This window comes from Staurois parvus, unplaced genomic scaffold, assembly GCF_062004578.1.
Source record: "Staurois parvus isolate SC_StPar_1 unplaced genomic scaffold, SC_StPar_1.0 ptg000224l, whole genome shotgun sequence".
Classification (NCBI taxonomy): Eukaryota; Metazoa; Chordata; class Amphibia; order Anura; family Ranidae; genus Staurois; species Staurois parvus.
In genome coordinates this window covers 606,576-625,096 of record NW_028318020.1, presented here as the reverse complement: position 1 = coordinate 625,096, position 18,521 = coordinate 606,576, and the positions used below count along the sequence as shown (strand labels likewise).

At 47.1% G+C, this 18,521-nt stretch overlaps 1 protein-coding gene across 1 annotated transcript in view; it reads left to right on the top strand.

The window, feature by feature from the left end:
- The window catches only part of LOC149460603 (uncharacterized), a 133,919-nt gene that overhangs the window by 75,765 nt on the left and 39,633 nt on the right, over window positions 1-18,521 (top strand). Inside the window, exon 11 of the mRNA XM_089679454.1 lies at window positions 4,712-5,702. Coding sequence (XP_089535580.1) covers window positions 4,712-5,702 — 991 coding nt within the window. The remainder of the gene's footprint in view (window positions 1-4,711; window positions 5,703-18,521) is intronic.

Sequence of the window (18,521 nt, the reverse complement as noted above, 5' to 3'; positions counted from 1 at the left end):
AAATAGGGAGATTCACGGATAGTCCAGGCAGGGAAAATAGGGAGGTTCACGGACAGTCCAGGCAGGGAAAATAGGGAGATTCATGGATAGTCCAGGCAGGGAAAGGAGGGAGATTCACGGACAGTCCAGGCAGGGAAAGTAGGGAGATTCATGGATAGTCCAGGCAGGGAAAGGAGGGAGATTCACGGACAGTCTAGGCAGGGAAAGTAGGGAGATTCACGGACAGTCCAGGCAGGGAAAATAGGGAGATTCACGGATAGTCCAGGCAGAGAGAATAGGGGGATTCATGGACAGTCCAGGCAGAGAGAATAGGGGGATTCACAGATAGTCCAGGCAGGGAAAGTAGGGAGATTCACGGACAGTCCAGGCAGGGAAAATAGGGAGATTCACGGATAGTCCAGGCAGGGAAAATAGGGAGATTCACGGATAGTCCAGGCAGGGAAAATAGGGAGATTCATGGATAGTCCAGTCAGGGAAAGGAGGGAGATTCACGGACAGTCCAGGCAGGGAAAGTAGGGAGATTCATGGATAGTCCAGGCAGGGAAAGGAGGGAGATTCACGGACAGTCCAGGCAGGGAAAGTAGGGAGATTCACGTACAGTCCAGGCAGAGAAAATAGGGAGATTCACAGATAGTCCAGGCAGGGAAAATAGGGAGATTCACGGATAGTCCAGGCAGGGAAAATAGGGAGATTCATGGATAGTCCAGTCAGGGAAAGGAGGGAGATTCACGGATAGTCCAGGCAGGGAAAGGAGGGAGATTCACGGATAGTCCAGGCAGGGAAAATAGGGAGATTCACGGATAGTCCAGGCAGGGAAAATAGGGAGATTCATGGATAGTCCAGTCAGGGAAAGGAGGGAGATTCACGGACAGTCCAGGCAGGGAAAGGAAGGAGATTCATGGATAGTCCAGGCAGGGAAAGGAGGGAGATTCATGGATAGTCCAGGCAGGGAAAGGAGGGAGATTCACGGACAGTCCAGGCAGGGAAAGTAGGGAGATTCATGGATAGTCCAGGCAGGGAAAGAAGGGATATTTACGGATAGTCCAGGCAGGGAAAATAGGGGGATTCACGGATAGTCCAGGCAAGGAAAATAGGGAGATTCATGGATAGTCCAGTCAGGGAAAATAGGGAGATTCATGGATAGTCCAGTCAGGGAAAATAGGGAGATTCATGGATAGTCCAGGCAGAGAGAATAAACCCCTTAAGATGAACCCCTTCAGGGGGAGGAGTTGATGATAATATATTTGCTCCCAAAGCTGGCCTACATGGTTCAGTTTTATCATTCAGCCAGCGGGGTGACCATAAAAACTGAAGTGATTCCCCCATCCACACATTGGAGGTGGATGGGGGAATCCTCCCCGCTGCACTCTTGTATTCTGACAATGGGGGGACTCCTCCGCTCTCAGAATACACAGATCAGCACTGAAGATATTGGCTGCAGCCGCTGGGGGAGTGGCTTTTATCCGGCAGTGGCCACACATGGATGGAAATGTGAGCGATCCCTGCTGAACCAGCTGAATTTCCATGGATCTATGGTCACCTTCAGTGACTTCCTCCCCTCCCCCTCATCTCCTTCATGATGGAAGTCATTCTGAGATCATCTCCCATTGGCTGAGCAATATTCTCATTTGTCTCTCAGCTCCTTCTTGCTATTCCTCGTCCTGCCTGTTGTTTCCTTGGATTGATTTTCTGTGTAGTGACCCCGGCTTGGTCTCTTGGATGCGCTCGTCTGTTGCTTGCCCTGACCTTTCTCCTGATTCCTGGATCTCCTCCTCATCTCTCCTCCATATCCTCTTACACAGCTTTTCTCCACACCTGCAGTGACCCTGGGGGGAGGAAACTTGGCACCAGCACGCCGCCAAATCCATCCCCACCATTAGGGGCTCTGGAGACAATTGTCTGCTATTTACACTCCGTTCCTCCGCACGTCACCTGATCACATGACAGCTTACTGCCACAGATTCCGGACAGATTTCTGGATGGTAAAGGTCAAAGGTCACTCTTCAGTTTAGGAGAGGTAGGACGCACCCAGGAACAAGGATTTAGTTTGCATGGGAGCCTCATATAGAGGACCCCTCAAATCTCCCCATCCAAATGTCCCTCCATCCAGAGTCTATATGTCCTATGACATCACACTGACCTCACAGCTCCTCCTTCCAATGTCCCTCCATCCGGAGTCAGAGAATCCTATGACATCACACTGACCTCACAGCTCCTCCCCCCAATGTCCCTCCATCCGGAGTCAGAGAATCCTATGACATCACACTGACCTCACAGCTCCTCCTCCCAATGTCCCTCCATCCGGAGTCAGAGATTCCTATGACATCACACTGACCTCACAGCTCCCCCTCCCAATGTCCCTCCATCCGGAGTCAGAGAATCCTATGACATCACACTGACCTCACAGCTCCCCCTCCCAATGTCCCTCCATCCGGAGTCAGAGAATCCTATGACATCACACTAACCTCACAGCTCCCCCTCCCAATGTCCCTCCATCCAAAGTCAGAGATTCCTATGACATCACACTGACCTCACAGCTCCTCCTCCCAATGTCCCTCCATCCGGAGTCAGAGAATCCTATGACATCACACTGACCTCACAGCTCCTCCTCCCAATGTCCCTCCATCCGGAGTCAGAGATTCCTATAACATCACACTGACCTCACAGATCCTCCTCCCAATGTCCCTCCATCCGGAGTCAGAGAATCCTATGACATCACACTGACCTCACAGCTCCTCCTCCCAATGTCCCTCCATCCTGAGTCAGAGAATCCTATGACATCACACTGACCTCACAGCTCCCCCTCCCAATGTCCCTCCATCCGGAGTCAGAGATTCCTATGACATCACACTGACCTCACAGCTCCCCCTCCCAATGTCCCTCCATCCGGAGTCAGAGAATCCTATGACATCACACTGACCTCACAGCTCCCCCTCCCAATGTCCCTCCATCCGGAGTCAGAGATTCCTATGACATCACACTGACCTCACAGCTCCCCCTCCCAATGTCCCTCCATCCGGAGTCAGAGAATCCTATGACATCACACTGACCTCACAGCTCCTCCTCCCAATGTCCCTCCATCCGGAGTCAGAGAATCCTATGACATCACACTGACCTCACAGCTCCTCCTCCCAATGTCCATCCAGAGTCAGAGAATCCTATGACATCACACTGACCTCACAGCTCCTCCTCCCAATGTCCCTCCATCCAACTCTTTTTTCTTTTTTCAGTGCTCTTAGGATGTGGGCGGACCCTTTACATCCTCACAACCAAAGCAGAACTGTTGATCCTTCATTTTATGTAATGATGTCAGAATTCCTTATACCTCAGCCTGAAGTGGGGCTTTACTAAAACATAGACCTGAATGGAGAGGTGAGGAGGATTCTGGGAATATCATTTGATGTGACTCTTTGTGTTCAGATGTAGAGTTTTCCTCCTGTGAAGTCTGGAGATCATATGACATCACATTGCCTCCACCTCCCTCCCTGATAGAAGAGAGAAAGAAGAAGAAGATTCTAGAAGTCACCAGAGAGATCACTGAGCTGCTGACAGGAGAGGTGAGCGGTGCCGGGAATTCTGGGACATTCTCCAGTAACAGACAAGGGATGTGTCTGGATGGTGACTGTATCATTGTGTGTGTCAGGTTCCTATAAGGTGTCAGGGTGTCACTGTCTATTTCTCCATGGAGGAGTGGGAGTATTTAGAAGGACACAAGGATCTCTACAAGGACGTCATGATGGACAATCAGCCGCCCCTCACATCACCGGGTAAGAGGAGACTTTATTGTAAAGGAGAGAGCAGTACGGAGGATCCACCTAGATCCCCCATCATCTGATAAACACATAGAAACAATGGATTCAGTCAGTGTGTGTGTTTCCTACAGATGGATCCAGTCATGGGAACCCACCAGAGAGATGTCCCCGTCCTCTGTATTCCCGGGATTCCACACAGGAAGGTCACACCATCCCTCACCATCATCAGGTAGATGAGGAACAATCACTGATAGTATCATTAGGATCTGTACATTATCTGCATTGTTACCATTGATGGCATTTTTATTATATATTCAGAGTGGAAACCTGAGAGATCCTAAAGTTGAGGTTAAAGAAGAGATAAAAGAGGAGGATGATGAGGATGGGGGGATGGAGGAGTCAGAGCTTCTAGAAGAACACAAAGATCTGTACCAGGACACCATGGTGGAGTCATCCAGCTACAGGAAGCCACCAGAGAGATGTCCCCGTCCTCTGTATTCCCGGGATTCCACACAGGAAGGTCACACCATCCCTCACTATTACAAGGTTGGTGGGATGGAGCATTTAGAACATGAACTTGTAAAGATGATGTGTGGATATTTTATGTGACCTTATATTTTACAGATGATATTTTCTCTCATTTTCTTGATTTAGAGTGGAGATCCAATCGATATAGAATTTGAGGTGAAAGCAGAAGAAGAAGAGGCGTATGTGAGGGATGATCAGCAGTCTATGGAGGAGGATGGAATAACGGGGACATTTATAGAGGAGGACACTCCTACAGAGATCAGCACAGGTGGGTCATGAACACTAAATCCATTCCTCCACCCATACTGCTCACTGATTGGCCCAGAGTAGGGCGGGGACTGGGTGATATCAGCCTGTAATCCCCTGGTCACTTTCCTGAGCTGTGCTCTCCATCTTGCCTGATGTGGGCGGAGTCCTGGTTTGGGGGAACCAATCAGCTCCTGTCTAGTAATCCTCTTTGTCTTTGTATTTTAGTCCATGGCCAGGAGATGAGGAAAACCTCCGAGGATTGTCTCACTTTGTCTCCAGACTGGAAAGTAGAAGATGAGGACATCACACAGTATAGTCCAGGAGAAAACCCGGCTCCCTCCAATGTCCATCCGGCACCACCCAGTGTAGATGGACCATCGGATTCCTCGTATCCTGAGGAGCTTCAGACTGTGCGGGACCGGGCCGGCCTTCCAACAGAGAAGAGGTTCTCCTGTACTGAGTGCGGGAAGGGTTTCTGTTTTAAATCCCATCTTAATGTGCATAAAAGATCTCACACAGGGGAGAAGCCGTATTCCTGTCCTGAGTGCGGGAAATGTTTTTCAGACAAGTCACATCTTTCCAGACATCAGAGATTGCATGTGGGTGAGAAGCCATATTCATGTCCTGAGTGCGGGAAATGTTTTGCACAAAAATCAGATCTTGTCAAACATGAAAGGTCTCACACAGGTGAGAAGCCATATTCCTGTTCTGAGTGTGGGAAATGTTTTGCACAAAAGTTCATTCTTTACAGTCATCAGAGATCTCACACGGGGGAGAAGCCGTATTCCTGTCCTGAGTGCGGGAAGTGTTTTTCATACAAGTCACATCTTTCCAGACATCTGAGATTGCATGTAGGCGAGAAGCCATATTCATGTACTGAGTGTGGGAAATGTTTTGTACAAAAATCAGAACTTGCCGTACATCAGAGGTCTCACACTGGGGAGAAGCTATATTCCTGTCCACAGTGTGGGAAATGTTTTACAACGCATTCCAGTCTTTACAAACATAAGAGATCTCACACAGGGGAGAAGCCGTATTCCTGTTCTGAGTGCAGCAAATGTTTTATACGAAAATCAGAACTTGTCATACATTTGAGGTCTCACACGGGTGAAAAGCCATACTCCTGTTCTGAGTGCGGGAAATGTTTTTCACAGAAGTTCACTCTTTACAAACATCATCAGAGGTCTCACACAGGGGAGGAGGCTACTTACAAGTGAGTGTGGGAAATTGTAAAAAAATCAGAACTTGTCATACAATAAAGATCTCACAAGGTGGAGAAGCCGTATTCCTGTCCTGAGTGTGGGAAATGTTTTTCAGTGAAGTCCAGTCTTTACAAACATCAGAGATCTCACACAGAGGAGAAGCCACTTTCCTGTCCTGAGTGAGGGAAATGTTCCTCACTGAAGTCCTGTCTTCCTGTACATCAGGGGTCCCACACAACCCTGGAGGTGTATTAGTGCCTTGAGTGCGGGAAATGTCTTCTAGATGAATGTTGCTGGACATCCCAGCTCTCATGTGGGGAAGAAGCACACCCTGATATACACCTCAGATATACTCCATGGCTGATCTTCATCATGGAAGAAACAGTTCATAAGGAGATGAGAGGCCCTTAAAGACATGGATGAAGTGTGGGACCGGGTTGGCCATTGATGGCAGGAGAAGAACTCAGTGATTCGTTGAGTACATTTTGTGGTGGGAGATTTTGTAGTCTATTTTTTAAAAATCATTAATGGAACGAATGTGACCGGCATTCACCCAGCTGTGATGAATATTGGGTGTATTTTATCTCACACTGATTTCCTTGGCTCCATCTAGTGGCCATAATACAGTACTGTAATATTTGTATTCAGTGAGGTATTTTCAGGACTCATACCCCATTGTGGTCTCTAGATGGAGCTGATGATCAAAGGAAATTATTGTTTTACAGTAAACTGGAATTATTGCTCTCACTCTGACATTCGCTGCGATACTTCACATGTTTCATGCAACTGCTGTTTACATACGTGTGCTGGACTTACATGTAGAATTGCATGATGTTTACCAACATCCCATCTGTTAGCTTGGACAGCGACAGGTCCTCTTTATTAAGAGATTTAAGTCTTAAACACCCCTGATCCATCCAAGCAGCCGATCAATGAGAAATGTGTTTGATGAGCTGCATCCCGGGTGTATGGGCCGGGTAAACACCGAACCAACACAGGAAGAGATGAAATCCTTGTCATTTCTGGCTTCATTCAGCACAGAGGAGCTGGAGGAATGGATGTTCCTCCTTCTCCACTGTGTGCAGCTGACCGCTTACAGTGGTCCCAGGGTCCCTGGTGGAACTGAAGAGCCCAGGACTGGTGGTGGGAGGGGGCCCTTCATATGCTGTAAAAGTGATCTGCAGCTGTATAGAACCTCCAATCACTTCTATGTGATATTTTATTGCCATTGTAAATCAATGAAGAACATTCGATCAGCTCAGCAGTCTGATACAATTATGTTTGTACCCCCATTCACACAGGGGGAATGTACAGGGACTTTCACTGGGTGAATTGCTAAGCAAAGTATTTATGATTGGCCCCTAAATGTCAGGAGTCGTTCATTTAACTAGTTGGCGACCTCCCATCCACAATGTATTGCGGACGAGTAGCGACTCCTGTAAGGTGCTCAATACTTGCGGGTTCAAAGCGCACCCCCTCGCTGACCCCGCTGCCATTCTATGCAGGAACAGTTCATTAGCGGGTCCCAGCCAATGACTTTGCCCGGCACCCTGCTGGTCTCCTGCAATGATTGGAGAAGCAGTCATGAGCCTATGTTAGTAAACACGGGATCTAGCTGATTCTCCTCTTCATGGACCCTTTTTGGTCCCAGAAGAGATAAGACAGACACTGTGACACACTGTAGATAAAAGCACATTTTACACACACGTTAGATTAGCACATTTAACCCTTTGATTGCCCCCTGACACCCAGACATTGCCATTAGTACAATGTCAGTGTACAGTATTGTTCACTGATCACCGTATTACTGCCACTGCGGATAGCATCAGGGTCAACTATCGCACCCACGTTATAGGTCGCTGATCACCGTATTACTGCCACCGCGGATAGCATCAGGGTCAACTATCGCACCCACGTTATAGGTCGCTGATCACCGTATTACCGCCACTGCGGATAGCATCAGGATCAACTATCGCACCCACGTTATAGGTCGCTGATCACCGTATTACCGCCACTGCGGATAGCATCAGGATCAACTATCGCACCCACGTTATAGGTCGCTGATCACCGTATTACCGCCACTGCGGATAGCATCAGGATCAACTATCGCACCCACGTTATAGGTCGCTGATCACCGTATTACCGCCACTGCGGATAGCATCAGGGTCAACTATCGCACCCACGTTATAGGTCGCTGATCACCGTATTACCGCCACTGCGGATAGCATCAGGGTCAACTATCGCACCCACGTTATAGGTCGCTGATCACCGTATTACCGCCACTGCGGATAGCATCAGGATCAACTATCGCACCCACGTTATAGGTCGCCGATCACCGTATTACTGCCACTGCGGATAGCATCAGGATCAACTATCGCACCCACGTTATAGGTCGCTGATCACCGTATTACCGCCACTGCGGATAGCATCAGGGTCAACTATCGCACCCACGTTATAGGTCGCTGATCACCGTATTACCGCCACTGCGGATAGCATCAGGATCAACTATCGCACCCACGGTATAGGTCGCTGATCACCTTATTACCGCCACTGCGGATAGCATCAGGATCAACTATCGCACCCACGTTATAGGTCGCTGATCACCGTATTACCGCCACTGCGGATAGCATCAGGATCAACTATCGCACCCACGTTATAGGTCGTTGATCACCGTATTACCGCCACTGCGGATAGCATCAGGGTCAACTATCGCACCCACGTTATAGGTCGCTGATCACCGTATTACCGCCACTGCGGATAGCATCAGGGTCAACTATCGCACCCACGTTATAGGTCGCTGATCACCGTATTACCGCCACTGCGGATAGCATCAGGATCAACTATCGCACCCACGTTATAGGTCGTTGATCACCGTATTACCGCCACTGCGGATAGCATCAGGATCAACTATCGCACCCACGTTATAGGTCGCTGATCACCTTATTACCGCCACTGCGGATAGCATCAGGATCAACTATCGCACCCACGTTATAGGTCGCTGATCACCGTATTACCGCCACTGCGGATAGCATCAGGATCAACTATCGCACCCACGTTATAGGTCGCTGATCACCGTATTACTGCCACTGCGGATAGCATCAGGATCAACTATCACACCCACGTTATAGGTCGCTGATCACCGTATTACCGCCACTGCGGATAGCATCAGGATCAACTATCGCACCCACGTTATAGGTCGTTGATCACCGTATTACCGCCACTGCGGATAGCATCAGGGTCAACTATCGCACCCACGTTATAGGTCGCTGATCACCGTATTACCGCCACTGCGGATAGCATCAGGGTCAACTATCGCACCCACGTTATAGGTCGCTGATCACCGTATTACCGCCACTGCGGATAGCATCAGGATCATCTATCGCACCCACGTTATAGGTCGCTGATCACCTTATTACTGCCACTGCGGATAGCATCAGGGTCAACTATCGCACCCACGTTATAGGTCGCCGATCACCGTATTACCGCCACTGCGGATAGCATCAGGGTCAACTATCGCACCCACGTTATAGGTCGCCGATCACCGTATTACCGCCACTGCGGATAGCATCAGGATCAACTATCGCACCCACGTTATAGGTCGCCGATCACCGTATTACTGCCACTGCGGATAGCATCAGGATCAACTATCGCACCCACGTTATAGGTCGCTGATCACCGTATTACTGCCACTGCGGATAGCATCAGGGTCAACTATCGCACCCACGTTATAGGTCGCTGATCACCGTATTACTGCCACTGCGGATAGCATCAGGATCAACTATCGCACCCACGTTATAGGTCGCTGATCACCGTATTACTGCCACTGCGGATAGCATCAGGGTCAACTATCGCACCCACGTTATAGGTCGCTGATCACCGTATTACCGCCACTGCGGATAGCATCAGGGTCAACTATCGCACCCACGTTATAGGTCGCTGATCACCGTATTACCGCCACTGCGGATAGCATAAGGGTCAACTATCGCACCCACGTTATAGGTCGCTGATCACCGTATTACCGCCACTGCGGATAGCATCAGGATCAACTATCGCACCCACGTTATAGGTCGCTGATCACCGTATTACCGCCACTGCGGATAGCATCAGGATCAACTATCGCACCCACGTTATAGGTCGCCGATCACCGTATTACTGCCACTGCGGATAGCATCAGGATCAACTATCGCACCCACGTTATAGGTCGCCGATCACCGTATTACTGCCACTGCGGATAGCATCAGGATCAACTATCGCTCCCACGTTATAGGTCGCTGATCACCGTATTACTGCCACTGCGGATAGCATCAGGATCAACTATCGCACCCACGTTATAGGTCGCTGATCACCGTATTACTGCCACTGCGGATAGCATCAGGATCAACTATCGCACCCACGTTATAGGTCGCTGATCACCGTATTACTGCCACTGCGGATAGCATCAGGATCAACTATCGCACCCACGTTATAGGTCGCTGATCACCGTATTACCGCCACTGCGGATAGCATCAGGATCAACTATCGCACCCACGTTATAGGTCGCTGATCACCGTATTACCGCCACTGCGGATAGCATCAGGATCAACTATCGCACCCACGTTATAGGTCGCTGATCACCGTATTACCGCCACTGCGGATAGCATCAGGATCAACTATCGCACCCACGTTATAGGTCGCTGATCACCGTATTACTGCCACTGCGGATAGCATCAGGGTCAACTATCGCACCCACGTTATAGGTCGCTGATCACCGTATTACCGCCACTGCGGATAGCATCAGGGTCAACTATCGCACCCACGTTATAGGTCGCTGATCACCGTATTACCGCCACTGCGGATAGCATAAGGGTCAACTATCGCACCCACGTTATAGGTCGCTGATCACCGTATTACTGCCACTGCGGATAGCATCAGGATCAACTATCGCACCCACGTTATAGGTCGCTGATCACCGTATTACTGCCACTGCGGATAGCATCAGGCTCAACTATCGCACCCACGTTATAGGTCGCCGATCACCGTATTACTGCCACTGCGGATAGCATCAGGATCAACTATCACACCCACGGTATAGGTCGCCGATCACCGTATTACTGCCACTGCGGATAGCATCAGGATCAACTATCACACCCACGTTATAGGTCGCCGATCACCGTTTTACCGCCACTGCGGATAGCATCAGGATCAACTATCACACCCACGGTATAGGTCGCTGATCACTGCCATTACTAGGAGAGTGTTTGTACAGATCAATCTATTGATCACAAACAGAACTATACTAGTCCCCCTTAGTATAGTGTCCCCAAAAACAAAGTGTTAATAGGATCAGCCCGTTCACTCCCAGCACCTGCATTTAGCCCTTCTGCCCCCACAACAAGTGCAGTGTCAGTACATCATTGTTATCTGTGATACATTGTACACAAAACAACAGTGTTAGAAAGATCAGGCTTGATCTTTGCTAACACTAGCAGGTGATTTGTTTTTTAGTGGCGGTTAAAGCAGTCCCTGTCAGCCAGGAGCTCTTTTTCGGAGCTCTTCTTCCCATGGATCGCACTAGGTACCTCTAAATTTAATGCCTAAAATGTTCCAACAAAAGTACTCTAGTGAAGAGGTCTACAGGACTGAGCTTGTCAGATGAGAGTGAATGGGAAGCCTCTCTGACAGATTCTGCCTCAGAATATGAACCTGTAGAGAGTTGTGTCGCTCCCAGAAAGCTCTGACAATGGAGAAGAGGCCCCTGTTAAGATCAGACCCCAGGTACCTGAAGTACTAAGAATGCATGACTACCTTTTGGTGAACTGGCAGTCACCAGCAGCTTAGTACATCCTGGCATTTTACACTCCAGCAATCCAAGCTGGTGATGTGGCGAGTCCCATAAATGCAGTCCAAGCTGGTGAGGTGACGAGTCCCATAAGTGTAGTCCAAGCTGGTGAGGTGGCAAGTCCCATAAGTGCAGTCCAAGCTGGTGAGGTGGCGAGTCCCATAAGTGCAGTCCAAGCTGGTGAGGTGGCGAGTCCCATAAGTGCAGTCCAAGCTGGTGAGGTGGCGAGTCCCATAAGTGCAGTCCAAGCTGGTGAGGTGACGAGTCCCATAAATGCAGTCCAAGCTGGTGAGGTGGCGAGTCCCATAAGTGCAGTCCAAGCTGGTGAGGTGGCAAGTCCCATAAGTGCAGTCCAAGGTGGTGAGGTGGCGAGTCCCATAAGTGCAGTCCAAGCTGGTGAGGTGGCGAGTCCCATAAGTGCAGTCCAAGCTGGTGAGGTGGCGAGTCCCATAAGTGCAGTCCAAGCTGGTGAGGTGGCGAGTCCCATAAGTGCAGTCCAAGCTGGTGAGGTGGCGAGTCCCATAAGTTCAGTCCAAGCTGGTGAGGTGGCGAGTCCCATAAATGCAGTCCAAGCTGGTGAGGTGGCGAGTCCCATAAGTGCAGTCCAAGCTGGTGAGGTGGCGAGTCCCATAAGTGCAGTCCAAGCTGGTGAGGTGGCGAGTCCCATAAATGCAGTCCAAGCTGGTGAGGTGGCGAGTCCCATAAGTGCAGTCCAAGCTGGTGAGGTGGCAAGTCCCATAAGTGCAGTCCAAGGTGGTGAGGTGGCGAGTCCCATAAGTGCAGTCCAAGCTGGTGAGGTGGCGAGTCCCATAAGTGCAGTCCAAGCTGGTGAGGTGGCGAGTCCCATAAGTGCAGTCCAAGCTGGTGAGGTGGCGAGTCCCATAAATGCAGTCCAAGCTGGTGAGGTGGCGAGTCCCATAAGTGCAGTCCAAGCTGGTGAGGTGGCGAGTCCCATAAGTGCAGTCCAAGCTGGTGAGGTGGCGAGTCCCATAAGTGCAGTCCAAGCTGGTGCAGTGGCTAGAACTAGTAGCCACCAAGAATTTGCACACAGGAACGTAGAGCCCATAGTGTCCTTCTGGATGTGCTTACAAATCCTAATTGGCAGCCCACAAATTCTGCAGCACCCGTACTTCCCCCATTCACTGCCCAACCAGAAATTTAGGTGGAAACAGCAAATGTAACTACTCCCCTTGATTTTGTTAAGCTGTTTCTCTCAGAAGATCTGTATAATTTGATTGTGGGTCCAAGCAATTTATATGCTGACCAGTACATGGCCACCAACTCAATTTCAAACCTTGTCAGAATATTTGCATAGAAACCTATCATGGTTTACAAATGTAAATCTTTTTGGGCCTAACCCTCAACACAGACATTTCCAGGTGACCATGAATAAGAGTTCCAATATCTCCTCGATGTTCTGCAGACAGATAGACATTTCCCGATGACTTATGTTGTACAGATTCCTCGTGTTCCCAGATATGAGCTCATACATTGGACTTGTCCTACTTTCTCCAACCAGGAGTGAATGGACTTGGCAAGATACTCTCCCTATGTGGAGGACACGTGGCCTGCTATGGTTCTGGAGGTGGGGGAAGTGCATGCATGTCCTCCCCTTTCCTGGCCAGGCAGGCTGCAGACTGGGATATGGGTCTAGGATGGATTTTGTGGGGGACCCCATAAGTTTTGGGGTTTTGTTTTAAGGATTTGGTATGAATTTATCCCCTCCCTCCTAGATTGTAAGCTCAAAAGAGCAGGGCCCTTGAACCCCTCGTGTTTTGTCTTGTTACTGTACTGTCTCATGTACTGTCCCCCACTATAATGTACAGCGCTGAGCAAACCTTTCGGCGCTATATAAATAATGTATAATAATAATATAGTAATAATAATTTTGGTGGAGACCACGTGCCATTTTTTTACATGGTGTCTCCCTTGAAATCCATTCTAAACCTGAAAGGCCTGGTATGAGTTTTATGGGTGACACCCCATGCCACCCCAGAAAACCGCAGCTGACACCTGAATGGAATGAGCAGGAATTCATTGCTGGTTGTCAGGATGCCTGGGGTTGCTGGTTCTCTACTAGAGATGAGCCCAACTGCCCGGGGTTCTGTCCAAGCAAGGTTCAGAGAAGTTTCCATGCCAATTCCAAATCCCATCAAAATCAATGGGAGCAAAATCAAAAGGCCCATTTTCTAGGCCAATAGGTGTGAGAAAATAGCATGGGGAAGGGAGGGGCACTGTCATGGGTGTTGTGGGCTTTTGGAATCATGTCAAAAATATGACTTTTATCAAGACATAATGTTATATAGCAAACAGCTCAGCAGAACCGGATGTTAAGAGTTAATTTTGTCTTGGTTAAACCTTCAAGAATTCTAGTTAAAGAAATGAAGAGAACAGGGAATTAAGACTTTTCCAAGACAATGGGATGTTTGAACTGTCAACAAGGACTATTTGTATATGGAAGTGAGAAGAATGCATCTACAGAAAGTCAAACACATAGGACTCTGACTTGTAAACATTTCAACAATAATGAGACGGGAACTCAACTGTTTGGAAGCTTAACCAAAACCTGTAGAGTGTGATGAACCAACAAACCTCTGAAACTATTACTATCTACTATTGTTCACCAAGGGTGAAAGCATTAACAATTGTTTACTATGAGTCCGATACAAGGGCTAGGCAAACAGAGATTTTTTTCCCTACAACAGAGGAAATGTTGATGCTGAAACCAAGGGGTGAAATTCAGGACATTTAAGTTTAAAAAGTTCACTGTATATCATTACAAAAATGTACTACAAAAACAGATTATAAATAAGATGTCATAGACTTTAAACACCACTAAATACTCAGCAATGGGAACTATATATCACTAACTTGAGTATTGAGATGATGGGAAGTAAGATGTATTATAAACTAGCATTAGTTACATGTCTTATCAGGAAACAAACAGGATGATACTTCAAGGAGGAATAACCGAATATACACCTATATTCCATGGTCCCTATTTAGAATATCATAGGTATGATCACTGCTATATCTGGATAGAGCCGTATATTTTATTCCTGAAATTACCTGAAGATTCCACCCAAGGTATAAGTCATCTCAAATGCTCACATTGTTCTGTGATACATGACCGCCACCTGGCGGGCAGGTGAGAAATAGCTTATGTACACACATTTCTCAACTAGCCAATCAGGAAGCCTGGTGGGAAGGTATCTTAGAACAATGGACTAGTGGATATAAAAAGCCCATGTGCTGTAACATAAAAAAAAAAACCTCATGAAAAAGAAGAACCCTCATAAGACCTCATGGAAAGACCTGACATCTGAAGAAGATCTCTGCTGAAATAACTACTCTTCCATCTTTTCAAACTTCCTAAAACTTTAAACCTCTAAACTTATAACTTCCTACATTCTCCCCTATTGAATCTCTCACTTGCCTATATATCAGTCTAAAGGCGTTCCACTGCCAGCTAAATCCACGGGAGAGTTGCCTAGTCTGACGTCCGGGTGTGGTGAGATGTTTATTTGATTTGTATTAATTACTTTCTCTGTTGTGTAGAATCATAAAATTACCTTAGTGTATTACAACAATATTGGATAGTTAGATATATGTAGTCAGATACTGTGTTACTGTTAAAAAAATTGTTTATTGCCATATTATAAATTTTTCCATATTTCATAATTTATTGAATATTAATAACCAGAGTATCATATATCAAGGGCTTACTTCTTGCAAGCCTATGGCCACGGCATGTAAGAATATAACCTTTGAGATATTCGAAATTATTAATTATTAATAAATTTAATAAATATCATATCATTTAAATTTGTGATTGATGTAATTAGTTAGAGACATTATTAGTGTGTCTTACATTGGTAGGATATATTTTTGATTGTGTGTACCAATATTCATTTATCACCAGTCTTTTGTGTTTTGTGTTAATATATATATAATTTTTGTACATAAATAAATTTTTATATTTATCTATTATAAGGCAAATTTTGTGTGTATGGTACGAAATCATATTGGCTAAAAGAATTCAAGGTATAATAATAAGTGGTGATCAAATTATCAAGGTGTCCAAATTATTGGTTTACTAAATATTTGCCGTATTTTAACGGCTGGAGGCACTGTAATATTTCATCTAAGGGAAAGGGACACGCCCTTTATAAATAATATATATCCTTACATAAACCACCACAACATAAATTTGGAGGCACTGCTGAGAGCCATAGAAATCGTACCATAACACAAAACGCACTGGTGATTGTATATTTGTACACGTTATCAAACATATATTTTGTATCAAAATGGCATCCAGTAATCACGGATCCACCTCTTCCAAGCATAACGAGGAAAATATGGCGGCCCAAGGTGTTGAGGAAGAAACTCTGAAGCCAGCCCGGAAAGCTGCCGGTGCTTGGCAGAATTATGTTGAATGTGGAGTAATAGATTATCTCCGCAAGAGATTAGGTCTGGGGGATAGCCATAATGAGTTTGTGGATGAAGAAAAAAAACAGGCTATGAGCACTTTTGAGGACCTGTTTAACCAAAAGGGCCAGGTTGTTGGGTTTTTAATGGCATTTGCTGGAGCAGAAAGTGATAGAGGCCGTGACAGACTTCTCCTAGAAGCTTGGCCCATGTTATGGTTCATGACCGCTGGAGCTGCCCAGCGGACCATGACTCTAAGGGAAGAGTTGTCAGAGGCCCGCCTCTTGTTAGAAAGCAAAAATCAGGACATTGAGTCTTTGAAAGGGAAGCTTGGTCATGCCGGTATTCGTTTAGACGAATCCGAGAAACATTATGATAGATTGGTCGGAGACTTTCGAAGTGCTCAGGACCTGTATGAAAGAAACTTTCAGGAATTAAAACAACTTCAAAAGAAGTATCAGGACTTGAAAGATGAGGTGGAGTACTTCAGATCAGAGAGGTTATCTCCTGTCAAAATTAAAGTTCACCCAGGGGATAAGCATGACCAGTCAGAACTTACCTTGATAAAATCTGAGCAGAAAACTCTGGAGGAGCAGATTATAAGGTTGACGGCCCAAATAAATTCTGGGGTCCAAAGACGGACCAACCCAGTCAAGCCAGAGGCTGATGAGCGGAGATACCCGCATCACAGCGAAGTATCTGATAGTGAGTCAGGGTCAGAATATAGGTCACCTCCTAAGCTTTCAAGATACACTCCAGAGCGCCCTGAAGAAAGATATGAGGTTTCATATAGGCAGGAAGGGAAATCCCAGGGGTCATTCAGGAGATATGACACCCCAAAGGTCATTAAGTTCCTGAAGGACACTGTTCCTATGTTTTCTAAGAAAGGGTCCCTTGAAATCACCGAACACATGAAAACATATGAACAGACGTTAGAGATTCTGGGCATTAGAGATGACCACACCAAAATAGAATTGCTGCCATGGGTGTTTGAGGAGAAATACCGGCAATTCTTTGAGACCTTGAGGGCCTATTCCAATCAGTCCTGGAGAGAGGTTAAACATAAGTGCCACATGGAATTTGGGCCTTATAAAACTGTAACCTCTGCCAAGGCTGCGGCCTACAATTTAAAGTGTGGTCCTCACCAAAGCCCTGCAGAATTTCTGGCTGTCCTCAGAAATGCCTATTTCCTGGCTGAAAAGGATCCCAATCCTAACCAGCCAGAATTCAAGACACTATTCTATGAAGCATTACCTGCTTACATAAAATTGGGACTTGCAAAGGATTACAGAAAGGGATTCTCTCTTGATTGGTTGGTGAGAGAGAGTGACTATTTATTCTCGATCCAACAGTCCAGTGAGGGCGGGATAAAAAGAGAACCTAAAAATAGCCCCAAGATGGTAGCAGCCACTACCGTTTCCCCTCCAAATCCAAATTTGCAGGCAGAGAAGAAATCATATGCGGAAGTAGTCCGTGGGGGTAAAACCAATGGTTCCCCTAGATTTGTACCTCAAACCCAGCAAGTGAAGGAGGTCCATAACTTTGCACCCCAAAACCAGTGGGTGAGAAAGGATAGACAAAAGCCAGGAAACTACGGTAGTGGAAGTGAGAAGAATAAAAAGTATGGTAAGGGTCAGTACAGTGATGAAAATCAAAGGAGGCAATGGTATCCTCAGAGGTTCTATTATCCTCGCCAAAACCAACATGGGAATTTTTATGGGAACCCCAATTTCAACAGGAACCATAATTACAATAAGAATCCCAATTTTAATAAAAACTCCGATTTCCAAAGATTTCCTCCACGCCAAGAACACCCTCAGGCTCAAAGGGGGGATACAGTACCCCAGGCTCCCTTTAATAACAGGGAGACCCCAAAACCTCAGAGAGAACAATGGCGTCGGGACCAGAGCAGTAGTTCTGACTCTGAGTCTCATTACCAGTCTCGTCCAAAATACAAGCGCAAGTATAAGAAGAGGGAGAATCAACAGAATGACTCCTCTGAGCGTATTGGACAAATAGAGGCACAGGTCAGCAAAATGGCTGAACAGATGGACAGGCTTGCCACTCAATTTCCATCCAATCCTTTTTTAGGAGCAGCTCCTGTGACCAACCAAGGGTCACAGAATTAACAGGCAACCAAGCCTTAAACCAACAGGGGAGGACACTGAGTCAAATGACAGGAGATGTGTGCCCCGTCCCTGACACGCCTACTAATGGAGAAGCTAGTTCTCAGGCAAAGGGGGACCAGTTGTTGGTTATTAATGATTCTCCTGTTTTTCAGTGTCCATCTATTGCCCCTAATATAGTCGCGGCATCGGAAGTCGTCGGGATTGACAAGCCAGACGGAGCACCAACTTCTAGTTGTGCTTCTGTCTTGAGACAGTCCAAGAATCCCACCAGGGAGGATAAGGGTAATGTGTCCACCACATGCGGTGAGATAAGAGCCAGTCATATGTTATTGAAGGGCCCACAGATCTTCAACCACACTAATTTCATGTGTGAGCTGACTGAATCTGATGGGAGATATTATGCCACGGTGCA